Source organism: Trichomycterus rosablanca, chromosome 1 (assembly GCF_030014385.1).
Source record: "Trichomycterus rosablanca isolate fTriRos1 chromosome 1, fTriRos1.hap1, whole genome shotgun sequence".
Taxonomy (NCBI): Eukaryota; Metazoa; Chordata; class Actinopteri; order Siluriformes; family Trichomycteridae; genus Trichomycterus; species Trichomycterus rosablanca.
The window spans coordinates 53,009,348-53,030,190 of NC_085988.1; the positions used below are offsets into that span (position 1 = coordinate 53,009,348).

Below are 20,843 nucleotides of genomic sequence, written 5' to 3' on the forward strand. Positions count from 1 at the left end.
AAGTGGTCCAAGGCGAAAAAGTGGTAAACCGGCGACAGGGTCATGGGCTGCCAAGGCTCATTGATGCATGTGGGGAGTGAAAGCTGGCCCGTGTGGTCCAACAGACGAGCTACTGTAGCTCAAATTGCTGAAGAAGTTAATGATGGTTCTGATAAAAAAGCAGGGGCATAACTACGAGGGGGCAGGTGCACTGGGGCCCATGGTGGGCCCCTCGTTATTATTATATTACAATATTTTCGTTAAGTAAAATATTAAAAGTGAAGGGAAGTGAGTACCTTTAATTCATTCTGATCAGCTATCAGCATACAGCATCTATATATACAACTGTAAGTCGCTTTGGATAAATGCCCAAAATGCTAAATGCCAAAAATGTCTGCTAAATGCCGAAAATGTAAATGGTTTTGCATTGTCTTGTTGAAAAATGCATGGATGTCCCTGGAAAAGATTATGTCTTGAGGGCAGCATATGTTGCTCTAAGATCTCAATGTACTTTTCTGCATTAATGCTGCCATCACAGAAGTGTAAATGACCTTTGCCACGGGTACGGACACGCCCCCATACCATGACAAGCCCTGGTTTTTGGACTCGTTGCTGATAACAGTCTGGATAGTCCTTTTTGTCTTTGGGAGAATGGAATGGGAGCACACAGCGTCCATTTTTTCCAAAAAATACCTGGAATGCTGATTCATCTGACTACAATACACGTTTCCACTGTATGATGGTCCATCCTAGATGCCTCCGAGCCCAGAGAAGTCAACGCCGCTTCTGGACAGGGTTAACATAAGGCTTCTTTATTGAACAGTAAAGTGGCATTTGTGCATATAACTCTGCATTGTAGTGCTTGACAAAGGTTTGCCAAAGTAATCCCATGCCCATATGATTATATCAGTTATTGTGGCGGTTGTTGATGCAGTGCCGTCTGAGGGATCGAAGATTATGGGCGTTCAGCTTAAGCCTGCACCCTTCCTACCGATTCTTTTAATCATTTAATCCTATTATTATTTTACTTATTATTATACACTTTCCAGACTGTCCCAGATTTTTCTGGTTTGGGGTTTTATACAGTATATACATATATATATATATATATATATATATATATATATATATATATATAGATATATATATATAGATATATATACAGTGTATCACAAAAGTGAGTACACCCCTCACATTTCTGCAGATATTTAAGTATATCTTTTCATGGGACAACACTGACAAAATGACACTTTGACACAATGAAAAGTAGTCTGTGTGCAGCTTATATAACAGTGTAAATTTATTCTTCCCTCAAAATAACTCAATATACAGCCATTAATGTCTAAACCACCGGCAACAAAAGTGAGTACACCCCTTAGTGAAAGTTCCTGAAGTGTCAATATTTTGTGTGGCCACCATTATTTCCCAGAACTGCCTTAACTCTCCTGGGCATGGAGTTTACCAGAGCTTCACAGGTTGCCACTGGAAGGCTTTTCCACTCCTCCATGACGACATCACGGAGCTGGCGGATATTCGAGACTTTGCGCTCCTCCACCTTCCGCTTGAGGATGCCCCAAAGATGTTCTATTGGGTTTAGGTCTGGAGACATGCTTGGCCAGTCCATCACCTTTACCCTCAGCCTCTTCAATAAAGCAGTGGTCGTCTCAGAGGTGTGTTTGGGGTCATTATCATGCTGGAACACTGCCCTGCGACCCAGTTTCCGGAGGGAGGGGCTCATGCTCTGCTTCAGTATTTCACAGTACATATTGGAGTTCATGTGTCCCTCAATGAAATGTAACTCCCCAACACCTGCTGTCATGCAGCCCCAGACCATGGCATTCCCACCACCATGCTTGACTGTAGGCATGACACACTTATCTTTGTACTCTTCACCTGATTGCCGCCACACATGCTTGAGACCATCTGAACCAAACAAATTAATCTTGGTCTCATCAGACCATAGGACATGGTTCCATTAATCCATGTCCTTTGTTGACATGTCTTCAGCAAACTGTTTGCGGGCTTTCTTGTGTAGAGACTTCAAAAGAGGCTTCCTTCTGGGGTGACAGCCATGCAGACCAATTTGATGTAGTGTGCGGCGTATGGTCTGAGCACTGACAGGCTGACCCCCCACCTTTTCAATCTCTGCAGCAATGCTGACAGCACTCCTGCGCCTATCTTTCAAAGACAGCAGTTGGATGTGACGCTGAGCACGTGCACTCAGCTTCTTTGGACGACCAACGCGAGGTCTGTTCTGAGTGGACCCTGCTCTTTTAAAACGCTGGATGATCTTGGCCACTGTGCTGCAGCTCAGTTTCAGGGTGTTGGCAATCTTCTTGTAGCCTTGGCCATCTTCATGTAGCGCAACAATTCGTCTTTTAAGATCCTCAGAGAGTTCTTTGCCATGAGGTGCCATGTTGGAACTTTCAGTGACCAGTATGAGAGAGTGTGAGAGCTGTACTACTAAATTGAACACACCTGCTCCCTATGCACACCTGAGACCTAGTAACACTAACGAGTCACATGACATTTTGGAGGGAAAATGACAAGCAGTGCTCAATTTGGACATTTAGGGGTGTAGTCTCTTAGGGGTGTACTCACTTTTGTTGCCGGTGGTTTAGACATTAATGGCTGTATATTGAGTTATTTTGAGGGAAGAATAAATTTACACTGTTATATAAGCTGCACACAAACTACTTTTCATTGTGTCAAAGTGTCATTTTGTCAGTGTTGTCCCATGAAAAGATATACTTAAATATCTGCAGAAATGTGAGGGGTGTACTCACTTTTGTGATACACTGTATGTTTCATTCCTAATGAACTTGCTTTTATTTCTGAGTTAATTACCAAATAAATCAAATACATCTACCAGTCAGAGTACTCCTGCCCCTCACACTTAAGAATTGTCCCTTAGTTATCTCTGTTCCGATATGTCATTTCATTCACTCATTTCTCACTTTAGGTTTTACTGCTCCTAAAACTTCTGCTATCACTCTTATTCTCAAAAAGTCAGGTCTGGATACAGCCACTCTTAAAAACACTAATGGTCAATTTATAATCTGCCCATTTCAGCCAAGCTGTTGGAAAGGGTTGTAGCCTCTTAAGTACAGTCTTTTTGATGCACAATGATCTTTTTAAACCTTTTCAATCTGGTTTCTGTACATTTGACACCATTAATCATGCCATACCCCACAAAGTTGAATCAGTTCATACAAACAAAAGAACAACAAATTAACGTGGAGATATGTTTTATCACTCATCCAAGTAACTTAAGTGTTTTTTTTTAAAACACTGGCTTATAGGTTGGTGTAAACCATAAAGTCCTGGATAGAAGGGGTAGATCTTCTAACATGTGCCTTTCGTTTTGTTAGTGGCTGAAACTAACAAAACAATTCCTCCTGGCACCTAACAGCGTACACTTTATTGCTCTCTTTGTGCCAGGGGACCCCTATTACTTATAGTGAACTATAACTAGTTTACCCTAAAGACACCAAAATGTGTGTTCAAATGAACTGATTCAACTTTGTGGGATTGAGTACCTGGATTATTGGAAATACTTATCACCCACCTTTACTTACATTACAAACACTGCCCTCGCCTGGTGTATATCTTATATCTCTAATAGATTTTACTTTGTTGCTCTTGGTAAACATCTTTTTGCTATTAGTGACACCCTAAACAGGGTGTTCCCAAGAAATGTCCTTGGCACTCAACTATTTACTATCAACATGTTACCCCTTTGTCAGATTATCCTCCCTCATAAACTTCAATTTTAATGCTATGCATATGATATGGAGATCTATGTAAGTACCAAATCTAACACTAACCTCCCACCCATGTCTTCCTATCTTGTATTCAAGAATATGTCCTTAAATTTAGATTGATCACTGTTGGTGGCAGCTGATCAATAGCTGATATAACCACATGGGAAAGGGATTACTTTGGCAAACCTCAAGCACTACAATACTGAGGTAAATTCATAAATGCAACTTAAAAGTCTACTGTGTAAAAAGAACCCTTATGTTAACAACGTCCAGAAGTGAAGTGAAATGGGCTTGGAGGCATCTGGGCTGGACAATCACATAGTGAAAACGTGTTGTGGTCAGACAAATTATTATTTCAGTCCTGCAGTGATGTAGGGCTGTCCGATTAAGTTTAAGAGGTTTTACTGTCATATTAGCTATATACAGTGGTGTTAAAAAAAATAGCAGTCCAACATCATTAACCTGATAAATCCCTGTTTTTAGTAGAAGTCTACTTAGCAAAAATGTTACTTGAAAGTGTAGTAGAGTAATGAAAACAAAACAAACACAACAATTAGGACATGCATGCCACTCATTCGAAGCATTGATTGAAAGAGGGTTGTTCAAAATAATAGCAGTGAGGAGTTCAATTGGTGAAGTCATTCATTCTGCACAAGAACGGGTGTCAATTTTGGCCCTTATTTAAAGTAGGAGGGTGGAAAATGTTGCACATGTTGGTCATAGCGCATTTCCTTCTGAAATATTGGGTAAAATGGGCTGTTCCAGGCATTATTCTGATGAACAGCGTACTTTGATTAAAAAGTTGTTTGTAGAGGGAAAAACATACAGAGAAGTACATCAAATTATTGGCTGCTCAGCTAAAATGATCTCAAATGCCTTGAAGTGACAACCAAAACCTGAAAGACGCAGAAGAAAGCGTGGAACTACTGTTTGAACGGATCAAAGAATAGCCAAAATGGCAAAGGTTCAGCCAATGATCACCTCCAGAAAGAATTAGGAACATCTGAAGTTACCAGTGAGTACAGAAGATGATTAAGTGAAGCCAGTTTACTAGCAAGAACTCCTTGCAAAGTCCCGTTGTTAAGAAAAAGACATGTCCTGAATGGGTTCAAATTTGCCAAGGAACACATTGACTGGTCCAAAAAGAAATGGCTCAACATTTGTGAACTGATGAAAGCAAAATTGTTCTTTTTTGGTCTAGTGGCCGTAGACAGTATGTCAGACGACCGACGAGCACTGAATTCAAGCCAAAGTACACTGTGAAGACAGTAAAGCATGGTGGTACAAAATGAAGATATGGGGATGTTTTTCATACCATGGTGTTACGCCTATTTATCGCATACCAGGGATCATGGATCAGTTTGAATATATCAAAATACTTGAGAAGATCATGTTTCCCTATGTCGAAGAAGAAATGTCCTTAAAATGGGTGTTTCAACATGACAATGACCCAAAACATCTTGGTTACAGACAAACAAGATTGAGGTAATAGAGTGGCCAGCCCAATCCCCTGACGTCAATCCCATAAAGAACTGGTGGGCTGATATCTGAAGCGCGTTTTTTTGAGGCAAAACCAAAAAATGCAGAAGAACTGTGGAATGTAGTCTAATCATCCTGGACTGGAATACCTGTTCAGAGGTGCCAGAAGTTGGTCGACTCCATGCAACACAGATCTCAGAAACAATTGTTATGCCACTAAATATTAGTTCAGTAATTTAAATTAAAGTGAAACCTCAAACATTTTTTTCAGTTTATACAAACATTTTTTGAGTTTTTAAAGAAAAATGCTGGCACTGCTATTTTTTTGAACAGCCTAATATTCATTTTTCTTAACTTTCTATGATGGATTAACACAAACTGGCTAAATTATGTTAATGTTTTGATTAAGTGCATTTGCATTTATGGAAATAAAAGTAATTATAATGATTTTGCGCTTTATTCACTTTTTAAAAATCACTGCTTTTTTTTTTTAACACCACTGTACATACTGAAATGAAACAATGTTCCTCCAGGGCCAAGGTGCAACACTGAACACAAGTGCAAAATATATACAGTGCAGACACAAAAAGGTATATTAGTAGGTATATTGAGTGGAAAGTAACAGGTCTTTGAAGTATAAAATGTATTGCTGTTGCTTAAACATTTGTTTGTACAGGGATTTAACTATGGATTATTCCTTATTATACATGTTTTTTTAAAAACATGTTGTAGTTTAAATGTTTGGGGTCAACAACTTTCTTGGAGGCAGAGAGCAAATGAGATTAAATGTTGGGACAATTCATTTTAATTCTGAGAAGTCTGCTTCAAAACCACAGCAGTTCCATTATAGTTACCTTTTATCAATTTGGAAATATGGGTATCCGTGACCTTGTTTTGCGTTTGGGTAAGGGCTCCAGCTGTGGAATGTCGATGTTTCTTCCATTTCCATATCCTTTGTATTCCCACTTTTATAGTTTTCTTATAGTTTTATAGCTCGCTTTCTACTGCAAGTTTTGTTTATTTTTTATCTTACTTTCTGAAGTAGTGATTGTTAGGGTATGTTCTCCCTTCCTGGATTGGGTCTTGTCATAATGGAAGGGCTTGTGTGGTCTAATGACCTCCAGGGCTGTGTCACTGAGAGCTGTGAGCTCCCAGTATGGTTTCCCAAAATGAACAGGTCTGCAGTGAAGATCCAGACAAACTTGATCCACATAGCACAAATGAGAGATAGAGCTAGATATACAAACCCAAATCAGAAAAAGTTGGGACAGCATGGAAAATGCAAATAATAAAAAACACAGAATTTCTTACATTTACTTTGACTTTTATTTCATTGCAGACAGTATGAACCTTGGATATTTCATGTTGAGACAGTAAAGCATTTACCACTTTGTAATGTTGCCATTCCTTTTCACCACACTTAATAGATGTTTTGGCACCAAGGATACGAAGCAATTTAGTATTTCAGGTTTTATTTTGTCTCATTCTTCCTGCAAACATGTCTTAAGATGTGCAACAGTACAGTGTCATCATTGTTGCATTTTTCGTTTCAAAATTCTCCACACATTCTCTAATGGGGACAGGTCAGGACTGCAGGCAGGCAGGCAGGCCAGTACAGTACCCGTACCTTCTCCTTCCGCAGCCATGTCTTTGTAATGTGTGCAGCATGTGGTTTTGCATCGTCTTGTTGAAAAATGCAGACGTCCCTGGAAAAGATGACGTCTTAAAGGCAACATATGCTGCTCTAAGATCTCAATGTACTTTTCTGCATTAATGCTGCCATCACAGAAGTGCTAATGACCTTTGCCAAGGACACTGACATAGCCCCATACCATGACAGACCCTGGCTTTTGGACTTGTTGCTGATAACAGTCTGGATGGTCCTTATTGTATTTAGTCTGGAGCACACAGCGTCCATTTTTCCAAAAAAAGACCTGGAATGCTGATTCATCTGACCACTATACACATTTCCACTGTGTGATGGTCCATCCTAGATGCCTCAGAGCCCAAAGAAGTCAATGCCACTTCTGGACAAGATTAACATAAGGCTTCTTTTTTTGCACACTAAAGTTTTAAGTGGCATTTGTGTCTGTAATTCCATATTGTAGTGCTTGACACAGGTTTGCCAAAGTAATTTCTTGCCCATGTGGTTTTATCAGTTATTGTTGAGTGGCGGTTCTTGATGCAGTGCCGTCTGAGGGATTGAAGATCACAGGCATTCAGCTTAAGCTTGCGCCCTTGGCTTTTACGCACTGAAATTCCTCCCGATTACTTGAATTGTTTGATGATATTATGCAATGTAGAGGAAGAAATATGCAAATCCCTTTCAATCTTTCTTTGAGGTACATTGTTTTTAAACATTTCAATAATGTTCTCCTGCATTTGTTGACAAACTGGAGATACTCTGGCCATCTTTGCTCATCAAAGACTCAGCCTTTCCTGAATGCTGCTTTTGTATCAAACCATGATCACAATCACCTGTTGATATCTGACCTGTTTGGAATCACATCATTGTTTAGTTTTTTCACCCCATTACTAGTCCTAAACTGCCCCCGTCCCAACTTTTTTTGGAATGTGTTGCAGGCCTGAAATGCAGGAATGGTGGTATATTAACAAATGAAATGAAGTTGAGCAGATAAAACATGAAATATCTCGGGTTTAAACTGTCTGCAATAAAAACAAGTCAAAGTCAATTTAAGGAACACTGCATTTCTATTTTATTTGCATTTTCCATACTGTCTCAACTTTTTCTGATTGGGGGTTGTAGTTGGGCTCACCTCTATGCAATGTGTTAGCTCTAAAACCAGACTCCTTGATTGGGGATGCTCTCTGTTTTATTATTCTGCACAGGGTGAAAGGTGCTGGGCTGGTGTGCGAATACTCACAAGTCCTCGGCCGGTGGCTGCACAGGTGGAGTTCATCCCCTTGAATGAGAGGTTGCCTAAATGCGGCTTCAGTTTGCAGAATGAAAAACTTTGACTGTTCATATGTGCATATGCGCTCAACAGCAGTTCAGAGTATTTAGCCTTCTTGTAGATGGTAGCGTTCTGGAAGAGACTTCATGCATTGACTCCACTGTTTTGATGGGGAATACAATGCTCATGTTGGCAATGACTGGGAAACCTGGAGAGGAGTGATTGGGAGGAACAGCTGGCCTGTTTTAAACCCGAGCGGAGGGATGTTATTAAACTTTTGTGCTATCATGGTTTGTCCATAACAACCACCATGTTTAAACACAGGTTGCTTATAAGTGTACTTGGTACTAAAGCACCTTGGGTCAGTGATCGACTTTTTGGTCCTGTCTTTTGACCTGAGGCCGTATGTTTTGGACACTTGGTTAAGGAGAGGAGCTTAGCTGTCATCTGATCACCATCTGATGGTTAAAGTTGGATCAGAAGGCCGGGAAAACTGGCAGACAGACCTGGTAGGCCCAAATGTATAATGAGGGTTTGCTAAGAAAAGGTGACTGTGTGTGTGCAAGCATGCACTTGGTAAGGGTCTGCACTCAGTCAAGCAGAAGTAAAGTAGATCAACCTCAAATGAACAAGTGCAAATGGGACAAAAAAGGAAGATAACTGGTGTGGCAGGTAAACGGGTAGGCATATAGTGGACAAACGTTTTAGAGTTGAAACAGTATTTCAGGTGGTTGCTAGGGTAAATAAATGGGAGGTAGGAGAGATTAATAAAATGAGAAATAGAGAAGTGTGGGTCAGTAAGTTTGTACATTAGAGCTTGATGACCTGCACAGGGTCACAGCTGCGAAAGTTTCACAATGACTAATTGGTATTTGGTTTGGATTTAGAATGTAAGAACAGGGGTAATGTCACATCCGCACCCGTCATGCTGAGTATTCCTTGATCATATAAAGTGTTCACAGGTGGAGGTGTTTCTTCCTTACAGATTTTTCGCATTCCTCTGTGAGCAACCTGCCTTTTTCTTGACTCCATGATGCTGGGCTTAATTTGGTTCGCTTTTCTGCTGACAGCTTAGATGGTGTTGTGGCACTTCTCGGCTACGTTTGGATACTCGCTGTGGGCTATGTTAGTTGATAGGGTAGTGTGCCACTAATGCTGTCCCTGGCTTGTTCTGTGTGTCCTTTTTAACTCATTTCTATCCATTTTTGCATTGTGAGCTGCAATTTTTTTTGTCTTTTGTAAATTGCAGTTATTGCAGTTGTTGCAGTTATTTTGGCCAAAGCTTTTATTTTCCCATTATCCTTTTTTGTTTGTATTGTTTAAGGCTCATTTTTATTTTCAATTCTTGCAGGTGCTGGGCTACACCTGGTGCCTCAGTGATAAGGTGTGACCCACCTCATTACAGATGTATGTGCCACAGAAGCGCAACAATACAGTAGACAACAAAATTGTTTATGCTATTTAGAACTACAGGTTCTGGTACATTAAACTCATTCTTTTTTATTTTTGGGCAAGTATATGTAATTTTTTGTCATCAAAATGTCATTGCACATTTTTTTGACCAACAATAAGTAGACCTCTTTTATGGCTATCACAGAAGAAGACCTAACCACACTCTTGACAATATTCATTTTAACTGTGCTACTCTATGCCACCTTAATGCAAAATAAATGCTAAATAGAAAAATAAATAAAAGTTGGTTATTAATATTCCAGACATTTAGATTAACAAGTTGTAGCATCAGCCACATCTTATGTTGTTGCACATACAAGACACTAAAGGACGACCTTGCCGTCTACAGGTTCACTTTTTATGGCATTTTTACCAGAAAGTGAATACAACTGTAAACAAAAATCCATTTAGACATATTTTCAATTACAACTGTACAAAGACAATATATTTAACTTGCTTTTATGAAAGCAGGTTCATTTATGAAATTTGTAAATGTCAATTCAGCGTTTGTAGCATCTTTGGGTGTTGCTGATATATGACTTTTGCTTCAAGTCTGGTAGAGTCTTAACTGCATTTGTAGATGCAGCAGTAAACTATGTTTACTTACAAGGGTTTTGTCAAGTATTTATGAGCCCATAAGCCCACTTTATCCAATGCTTGGTCAAAAACAACTGAACCTTTAAAAATGCTTCTTTATATCATGATAACATCATAATCTTTGGTCTATTTGTTTGAACATTGTACAGTGATCCTAGTCTTATTTTGTTTGTGTCTCATTATTGGAATTGGAAGTTCATAAGGTAAAACATTAAATTCCTTCTTTGTACTGTTGTTAATTAGATCATTCTAAAATATATTTTTCAAAATATTGTTTTCAATTTCAGTTTACCTATTGCCCCAACATATTCAATTCCCTGTTATTTATGATGGACTTTCTTACCTGTTAGTATGGCTAAAAATGAAGAAAGCCCTGGCTTCAGGCATGGGAACGGCTTTCTCCTTTAGTTGAATGTCTGAAAGAGGGCGTGGTCTAGGACCAACTGGCATTCCTGGTTCTTCATCGTCTTCTTCTATTAGAATGTAGAAAAATGAGCAAGTTGGAAAACTATGTTTAACTTAAATAAATCCTACATATTATTACTAATGTAATAAATCAGTACTACATATTTATTCTTAATAGCCTGTGACTGAAGTGTGGCTAGCACTGTCGCTTAAACAGCAAAGGGTTGGGTTTGATTCCCAGGTGGAGTGGTCCAGGTCCAGGAGTTTGCATGCTCTCCCCATGTCTGTGTGGGTTTCCACCAGGGGCTTCGGTTACCTCCCACAAGTCTATAGACATGCAGTCAGGTTAATTGGAGCTACTGAAATTGTGACTGTGTTGTGTGTTTGCTCTTTGATGGACATGCACCCTGTCTGCGGTATTTCCTGCTTGTCTACCGGTGAATTGTACTCGCTGCCACCTTGAATAAGATAAAGCGGTGGCAAAACAGACAATGAAAAAATAAACAAATGAATGAATAAATGAATGAATGGATGAAATGTGACAACACACAGTAATGGTATTGATTTTGGTTGAATGTACAAAATTATGCATTTTCTTTGTTACATTAGACCTGGGGTTTGTAACCTGTGGTCACAAATATAAGGTTTAATTTTCTGTTTTGTCTAATTATGTTGTATAGCACCTGGAAAGTCATTCACTGGATATGGATTCTTCTCCTCATTCTTATCATCTGTGTAGTCATCAATATTGACCTGTATTACACACACAAATATAAATCATCAAGTTTCACTTTTTTATTCTTACATTTTTTAATCTTGAGCTGATTTTTTTCAATATTTGTAAATGTAACGCCACTACACTCTCACATATATGTAACCCTAAATTTCCATTACTAATGTCAAGTGAAATGTAAGTACACATTCCTATTAATAACTAAGTTCAGGAATTTCAGCAATATGCCTTGCTAACAGAGGTATAAAATACAAAGCCAATTTCCAAAAAAGCTGGGTCATTGTACAAAATGCAGTAAAAAGAAGAATCTGTGATTTGTTATTCTCGTAAATATTTAAATATTACATAGTACAAAAATATAAACATTTAAAAATTGATGCCTGCAACACACTCCAAAAAAGTTGGGAATAAAAATTAAAAGTTTATAGTTCCACAATAAGCAGATGAATATGTAAAAAGTGAATCAGAAAATCCTGATTGGGTATAAAAGGAGGCTCCACCAAAGGATCAGCAAGCAATGACTTGTCATGGGTCACCGCTTTGTGCCAAACTTTAGAAAAAAATGTAAAAAGCACTCCTCAACACAAGTTTGCAAATATTTTTATCTTTTATGTGCTGTAATTTGACAAATCCATGGTTCAACTTGTTTTATGAAAAAAAAGGATGTTCAGTTCTCTGTGGCAAAAATCTGGACCATTCAGACTACTATTAGTGAAAGGTGCAACATCTGTCATAGCATAGTATGGGGGTGAATCAGTGCCCAAGATATGGGTGACTTGCATATGTGTGAGGGTATCATTGATGCAAAGGCATTTACTGGGATTTTAGAGGGCCAAATTCTGCCATCAAGGTGACATCTTTTCATTGAAGGACAATGATTATTTATAAGAAGATGCCAGGCCTCATCGCAATCGCATACACACTACAACAGCATGGCTTAATAGAATTAGAAAGTATGACTGGCCTGAACTGCAACACTGCAACAATTAGAGTCATCAGTCAAACCATTAATAAGTTTCATTAACAGGAAAGGTTATGAAACACAAGGATAAACATGCTCTAACAGGGTAAAACTAAGAAAAAAACAGTCAAATCATCAGAACATTTTACTGAGGGGTAATCAAAAAAGAATCAGAAAAAACCTGAAGAATTAAACAAAAACCTGAAGAAAGAATAAAAAGAAAGAGATTAAATTGACTGATGACTGATTATACAGTGGAAACTGCAAAAAAGAAAAGAAATGCCACAATGAAGAAGAATAATGATATTTTTAGGAAACTAAATAGTGAATTTCAAAGAGCTGCAAGGACAAGAACCAGTAAAACAAGATCAGGACCAAGTTTCAACCTTAAATAGCTAAGCAAAGGGATGTGCATGTATAGATCATAACTGACCAAACAATAATTAAATAACTAAGGCAGGACTTCACAGAACATCTCTGTAAACAAGAAATCAATGTTGATCTCAACTACATCGAAGAACCATCGGTGCTTGAGGATGAAGTTAAACACACCCTGGGATCACTGCCAAAAATGAAAGTAACATGTAGCGAAACTCTAATTGACTATTTCATAAATTATTCTCAAAAATTCTCTCTTCATCTGTCTATTTCGTCCTGAGGCCCTCACATATTATATTTTATATATCGGAGCAAGTCTGTTCTTTAATCTCAGGTGATATCTTTTACAACCTCTCTAGGAAAAGGGACACCAAAGACTGGTACCAGAGGAACAGACCCCCAATCTACTTCCTCCCTTGTGCATGCAAATGCATTCTTTACTTCAGAATCCCACATCTAGACCTTTACAGACGACCAGACAATTTACTCCCCTCAAACCAGACACACACACGTTCATCTGGAATTCCAGTGACCTGAATTGGGATCTGAGCCATAATATACCCGATTTAGAAAGTAACTAAGCCAAGTTGTAATTGTTGTTATGTCTATGAATAGTAACCTTAGACATACTGTCCTCATAATTATACCTTTGTTGTATCCTTTCTATTTTGCTAATGCTCTGACTCAAAATATAGTGTTAAGAATTATGATATCAATTAGAATAATGATACCAATATCCTGTATACAAGGCTAAAAAACATTTGTACTGCATGCTTAAATCACTGTTGTAATCATTTATGTGTATTAGACATGTTAATAAAATAATAAAAACGTATTCTGATATCCAGTTAGCAGCGTAGGGTTTATATAGCAGCAGGTAGAATAAGGTGAGAATAAGGTGCAAAAACAATGCAATATTGTGCAAAGATGCAAGTAATATAGTCACCAGTATGAGTTGTCAGAACCCAGGGAACAAGACTGTGTTGATTGTGAATGAGTTTTTGTGTATGTTAGTGTATGTACACCGATCAGCCATAACATTAAAACCACCTCCTTAAAAAAAAAAAAAAAAAAAAGGCCGATTAATCGCAATTAACTATATGAAATTCTGAGATTAATCGCGATTAAAAAAAATTATCGTTTGACAGCCCTAGTATTTATTCCTTTAGAATATTTGTTTCACAGTCCAAGCGTTGTTATTTAGTATTTATGTATTATTACTGCTTAGTTGTTTGAGAGGAGAAATAACGGTATCGGATTGGTATCGGTATCGGACATAAAAAAAAAAAGTGGTATGAGCCAGCCATACTATCAGATAAGTTTTTTTTGTCAAAACTAAGCTTTTAGCATCACCTATTGACCACAAATGGGGTTTTTTTGGGGGTTTTTTACCCTTTTTTCTCCCACTTATAGCGCATCCAATTTCTACCCGTCAATCATCCACTCACTAATGCTGGTCCCTGCTCCTGATTGGGGAGGATGAGGCTGCTCCACGCCCCCTCCAAAACGTGCACAGCAATCGAACATCTTATCACCCACACTTGCAGAGCGCAGTGCAGTACAGCGCTGTGCACGGAGGGCCACACCTCCTACCGCACTCCGTGCAGGCGCCACCAACCAGCCAGCAGAGGTCTTAATCGCACCAGTCTGAGAGAGAGTCCCCATCCGGCTTTAATCCTTCCCCTTATCTGAACAACAGGCCAATTGTTGTTCATGTAGCCACTCAACCTCAGCTGGCAAGGCAGAGCCGAGATTCGATACGATGTATTCAAGATCTCAGCTGAACTGCATGTGTTTTACCGCTGCGCCACCTGAGCGGCGACCACAAATGGTTAATCACCATGGTGGGAAGCAGGACAGATCTAATTTCGTCACGTGATCCTTCATCTTCTATTGGCTACATCCACTACACACCACACCTCTCTAAGTGAATTGAAAAGAGGCAGTATGGTTATTCAGTTGGGACAGCATTCAGTTTTTGAAGTCTTTAGAGTCTTCAAGTTTAAAAAGAAGCGTTAAGAGTTCTTCAGAGTTGACATCACCTGAAGGGAATGCATCATGCAGTTGTTCAAAAGAGTTCGGGCAGCTGATGCCGATCCATGAGTCAGCTCAGTTGGTCGGTTCTGTTTGATTCTCGGCTGCAAATAGAGAATCCAACCTCTTCACTGAATTGCATAGGGAGTGCTGATCTTTGTACTCAGAATTGACAGCATTTGTTGGGTAGAGGCACCTGAGCAGAGTGCTGCAAGCAAGGAAAAGTCCACTTCTCCACTGAACAGGGCCAGACCCAACAGACATGAGGTGACTCGGCTACGGGTCTCTCCCTGCAAAGTCTTTCTTAATCAGCCAACAGGTAGATGCCTCATATGCTCAAGGGTAAAGTGATTGATTTCTATACTTTATTATCTGCTTCCAATTCCATCAATTGCATACAATTTAATTAGGCTTTAAACTTTCCTGGTTCTACCCACCATTTGATCCACTATAGATAATTATTACTATTTCCCAGTAATAGTTTGTACCTGCAGATGTACACTTTTATCATGAACCCTTAGTTACACAATTTTCTTAATAATATCCATTGTATGTGTTTCACAACTCAATAAACATTATAACTATCCAGAACTTCATGCTCGGAATTTAATTCTGAGGGTGAGAGAAAGAATCGACCTATTGAACTTAACTCCATCAGAAAATGACTGATCTGTTATTAGAAACAAGATATATCATCGCAAATGTATGCTGGATTATAAAAAAAAATAATTCAAAAGTAAAGTCAACATGTGCTTCAATGATTACAGGAAAGTTTACGACTTATGTTGACCACAGTTGTGTTGCCGGGCTGCATTCAGCATGCACTACAACAGTGTGGCTTCAGAGACATAGAGTGCTTTTGCTTGAATTGCCTGCCTGCATTCCAGAGCTCTCTCCTATTATATACTGTAAAAATGTATGGCATGAGGAGAAAATAACCACACAAAGGTGACTATGCTCTGCTGAGCAGCTACCTTGTATCAAGCAAAAACAAACATTTTACCCCAGTTCTCAAACAATTGAAAAGTACAATTAACATGAAAGGTAATGTAACACACACGTAAACATGATGCTATCTCAACTTTTTAAATTCGCTGCAGGCATCAAATTTTAAATATGTTTATATTTACACAATAGAGTTAAGTTGGTCAGTAAAAACATTGGAAATCTGTTCTCTAAATAAAGATTTGGAAAAATCACAAATAACAGATTTTTGGTTTTTAGTGCAGTTTACAAACTGTCCCAACTTTAACATTATTTAACATGTAAAATGTCCTTAAGTGTTAGAAATATGGTGTTTTAACATACAGTGGATTCAAACTCATGTGAATGTGTATTTGATTTTTAATGGATATAACTGATGATCATTTTTACACATCACTCTGCTTCTAATTCAAAAATTAATAAAATAAATTTTTAAACTCAAAACTTATTTACAAAAATATTCATTTCCTTTGTTGTGACATTACAAATTGTACACAGGTGCATCCTGTTTGTTGCAGTTTTCTTTAGGTATGTCCAGAACTCAATTAGTCTAGGGTAAACTCTACACTTGATTGGATATAGTTTTGCAAAGGCACACATCTGGATCTATAAGGGCCCACAATTTACACTGCATCATCTAGACAAAAAACAAGCCATTAAGTGAATTTTGAAATGACAGAAGCTTGGCACTTTAAACTTAGAGTTGGCCATTCAGCCAATCTGGGCATCTGGGTAAGAAAGGCCTTGGTCAGGGAGGTAGAAAAAGAACCCAACTGTCAGTCTTAATGAGCTCTAGGATTTTTGTAGACAGATGGGAGAACGTGTTGAATGGACAACCATATTTGCAGCACTCCATAAAAGAAAACTTTATGACAGTCAAGAGTCAATATGAAAGCCACTGTTTTATAAAATGCATATGACAGCATGTCAATGTGATCAGACCATCCCTTTGGTAAAATTGAAATTGACTTTTTTTATTTGATTATTATATTTTTTATTAAAATTACAACACAAAGTCAAAATACTTGACAACTGCTTCTGCCTATCTTTTGCTCTAGATGCACCAAAATGGCCATCATGCCATTCTGTATTTATAAAAGTGTTAATGTAAACAAATGTATAATATACCTTGGTGGTTGATGTTTTTCCATCCAAAGTAACTGATTTCATCTCAATCTTCTCCTCTCTTTTTTCATCCTCTATTGGATGTTTCTCACTGTTTTGCCGCTTTTCCAAACTAGCAATTCTGGAACACAACGCAATTATACAAAGTTACAGCAGATTTAATAACAACTTAAAATCTGCACCTGACTTTGTAACCTGAAACTGCATAAACAAATATTAATGCTTTCTTATCAAAAAGTAAAATGATGTAGCAAAAAAGGATACACAAATAAATTAAATATAAACCACATTCCAAAAAAGGGTGGGGCAGCAAGTAAAATATAATTAAAACATTAAGCAGTTCAATTAAGCATTCTCTTTTACAAGTATTTCATTAAAATAGCACAAAAAGTGATATTTAATGTTTTGCCTTAACATTTATCTTTTTTCAAATCAATTTTAGTAAATCTATGCTAATTCCTAAGTTGATAACTGCGACATGATCCAAAAAATGAGACAGGGGCAATGAAAGACTGGGAAGTTGGTGAACCAACCAAAAATAACTGTTTTAGAATTTTCCACAGATTTTCCACAAATCGGAAAAAAGGTATTAGGCGATGCTATCGTGATTAGGTATAAAAGAAGCAACATTTATAAAGTCATTTCTAAGAATGGGTGGAGGTTTGGAACCTTTTAAGCAAATAGTTTTAAAAGATACAAGCCCCGCCGCTCAGGTGGCGCAGCGGTAAAAACACACGCTGTTCACCAGAGCTGAGATCTCGAATACATTGTATCGAATTTCGGCACTGCCTGCCAGCTGAGGCTGAGTGGCTACATGAACAACGATTGGCCTGTTGTTCAGATAGGGGCGGGATTAAAGCCGGACGGGGGACTCTCTCTCAGACTAGTGCGATTACGACCTCTGCTGGCTGGTTGGTGGCGCCTGCACGGAGTGCGGTAGAGGGTGTGGCTCTCCGTACACAGCGCTGTACTGCACTGCACTCGTCAAGTGTAGGTGATAAGATGTTCGATTGCTGTGCACGTGTCGGAGGGGGCGTGGAGCAGCCTCGTCCTCCCCAATCAGGAGAAGGGACCAGCATTAGTGAGAGGATGATTGACGGGTAGAAATTGGATGTGCTAAAGTGGGAGAAAAGGGGGTAAAAAAAAAAAAAAAAAAAATACAAGCCCAAAAATGTTTACTGCCAGTAAACACCAGTCCCACAGTAGACACTGCATTAAAAACAGACATGCTTCTGTAATGAATATAATCACACAGGCTCAAAGACAAATGCAAGTTATACACTGCCTGGCCAAAAAAAAGGTCACACACTCTAATATTTCGTTGGACCGCCTTTAGCTTTGATTACAGCACTCATTCACTGTGGCATCGTTTCCACAAGCTTCTGCAATGTTACAACATTTATTTCTGTCCAGAGTTGCATTAATTTTCCCCCAAGATCTTGTATTGATGATGTGAGATTTAAACCACTGCGCAAAGTCTTCTCCAGCACATCCCAAAGATTCTCAATGAGGTTCAGGTCTGGACTCTGTGGTGGCCAATGGCCATGTGTGAAAATGATGTCTCATGCTCCCTGAACCACTCTTTCAAAATTTGAGCCTGATGAATCCTGGCATTGTCATCTTGGAATATGCCCGTGCCATCAGGGAAGAAAAAATCCATTGATGGAATAACCTGGTCGTTCAGTATATTTAAGTAGTCAGCTGACCTCATTCTTTGGGCACATAACGTTGCTGAACCTAGACCTGACCAACTGCAGCAACCCCAGATCATAGCACTGCCCCCACAGGCTTGTACGGTAGGCACTAGGCATGATGGGTGCATCACTTCAGCCGCCTCTCTTCTCACCCTGATGTGCCCATCACTCTGGAACAGGGTAAATCTGGACTCATCAGACCACACGACCTTCTTCCATTGCTCCAGAGGCCAATCTTTATGCTCCCTAGCAAATTGAAGCCATTTTTGCCGGTTAGCCTCACTGACAAGTGGTTTTCTTAAGGCTACACAGCTGTTTAGTCCCAATCCCTTGAGTTCCCTTCGCATTGTGCGTGTGGAAATGCTCTTACTTTCACTATTAAACATATCCCTGAGTTCTACTGTAGTTTTTCTACCATTTGATTTCATCAAACGTTTAAGTGATCGCCGATCACGATCATTCAAGATTTTTTTCCGACCACATTCCTTCCTCGAAGATGATGTTTCCCCACTGTCCTTCCACTTTTTAATAATGCGTTGGACAGTTCTCAGATTTTAGTAGTTTCAGCAATCTCCTTAGATGTTTTCTCTGTATATTTCTCTGTAATAATTTGACCCTTCTGAAACAGATTAACATCTTTTCCACGACCACAGGATGTGTCTTTTGACATGGTTGTTTAACAAATGAGAAGCTACTCACTGCATAAGTTAGGGTTAAATAACTTGTTGCCAGCTGAAACATAATCACCCATGCAGTAATTATCCAATGGGAGGCTCTTACCTATTTGCTTAGCTAAATCCAGATGGTGACCTTTTTTTTGGCCAGGCAGATATATATACAGTGGGGCCAAAAAGTATTTAGTCAGCCACTGATTGTGCAAGTTCTCCTACTTAGAAAGATGAGAGAGGTCTGTAATTTTCATCATAGGTACACTTCAACTATGAGAGACAAAATGAGAAAAAAAATCCAGGAAATCACATTGTAGGATTTTTAAAGAATTTATTTGTAAATTATGGTGGAAAATAAGTATTTGGTCAATAACAAAAGTTCAACTCAATACTTTGTAACATAACCTTTGTTGGCAATGACAGAGGTCAAACGTTTCCTGTAAGTCTTCACCAGGTTTGCACACACTGTAGCTGGTATTGTGGCCCATTCCTCCTTGCAGATCTCCTCTAGAGCAGTGATGTTTTGGGGCTGTCGCTGGGCAACACGGACTTTCAACTCCCACCACAAATTTTATATGGGGTTGAGGTCTGGAGACTGGCTAGGCCACTCCAGGACCTTGAAATGCTTTTTACGGAGCCACTCCTTCGTTGCCCGAGCGGTGTGTTTGGGATCATTGTCATGCTCTGGAAGACCCAGCCTCATGGAAGACCCAGCCACGTTCCATCTTCAATGCTCTCACTGATGGAAGGAGGTTTTGGCTTAAAATCTCACGATACATGGCCCCGTTCATTCTTCCCTTAACACGGATCAGTCGTCCTGTCCCCTTTACAAAAAAACAGCCCCAAAGCATGATGTTTCCACCCCCATGCTTCACAGTAGGTATGGTGTTCTTGGGATGCAACTCAGCATTCTTCTTCCTCCAAACACGACGAGTTGAGTTTTTACCAAAAAGTTCCATTTTGGTTTCATCTGACAACATGATATTCTCCCAATCCTCTTCTGGATCATCCATATGCTCTCTGGCAAACTTCAGACGGGCCTGGACATGTACTGGCTTAAGCAGGGGAACACGCCTGGCACTGCAGGATTTTAGTCCCTCTCGGCGTAGTGTGTTACTGATGGTAGCCTTTGTTACTTTGGTCCCAGCTCTCTGCAGGTCATTCATCAGGTCCCTCCGTGTAGTTCTGGGATTTTTGCTCATCGTTCTCATGATCATTTTGACCCCACGGGATGAAATCTTGCGTGGGGCCCCAGATCGAGGGAGATTATCAATGGTCTTGTACGTCTTCCATTTTTTTACAGTTGCTCCCACAGTTGATTTATTCACACCAACCTGCTTGCCTATTGTAGATTCACTCTTCCCAGCCTGGTGCAGGTCTACAATTTTCTTCCTGGTGTCCTTCAAAAGCTCTTTGGTCTTGGCCATGGTTGAGTTTGGAGTCTGACTGTTTGAGGCTGTGGACAGGTGTCTTTTATACAGATAACGAGGTCAAACAGGTGCCATTAATACAGGTAACGAGTGGAGGACAGAAGAGCTTCTTAAAGAAGAAGTTACAGGTCTGTGAGAGCCAGAAATCTTGCTTATTTGTGGGTGACCAAATACTTATTTTCCACCATAATTTACAAATAAATTCTTTAAAAATCCTACAATGTGATTTCCTGTATTTTTTCCCC

The 20,843-nt window shown here is 39.2% G+C and overlaps 1 protein-coding gene across 2 annotated transcripts in view; it reads right to left on the bottom strand.

Annotated features, from left to right (window-relative positions):
- Positions 1 to 20,843, bottom strand: part of cacna1c (calcium channel, voltage-dependent, L type, alpha 1C subunit) — a 243,825-nt gene that overhangs the window by 108,711 nt on the left and 114,271 nt on the right. For both annotated transcript variants that reach the window (XM_062994612.1, XM_062994606.1), the window contains exons 17-19: positions 16,810 to 16,927; positions 11,275 to 11,344; positions 10,530 to 10,659 (exon numbers count right to left, since the gene is read on the bottom strand). In XM_062994612.1, the coding sequence (XP_062850682.1) occupies positions 10,530 to 10,659; positions 11,275 to 11,344; positions 16,810 to 16,927 (318 nt within the window). The remainder of the gene's footprint in view (positions 1 to 10,529; positions 10,660 to 11,274; positions 11,345 to 16,809; positions 16,928 to 20,843) is intronic.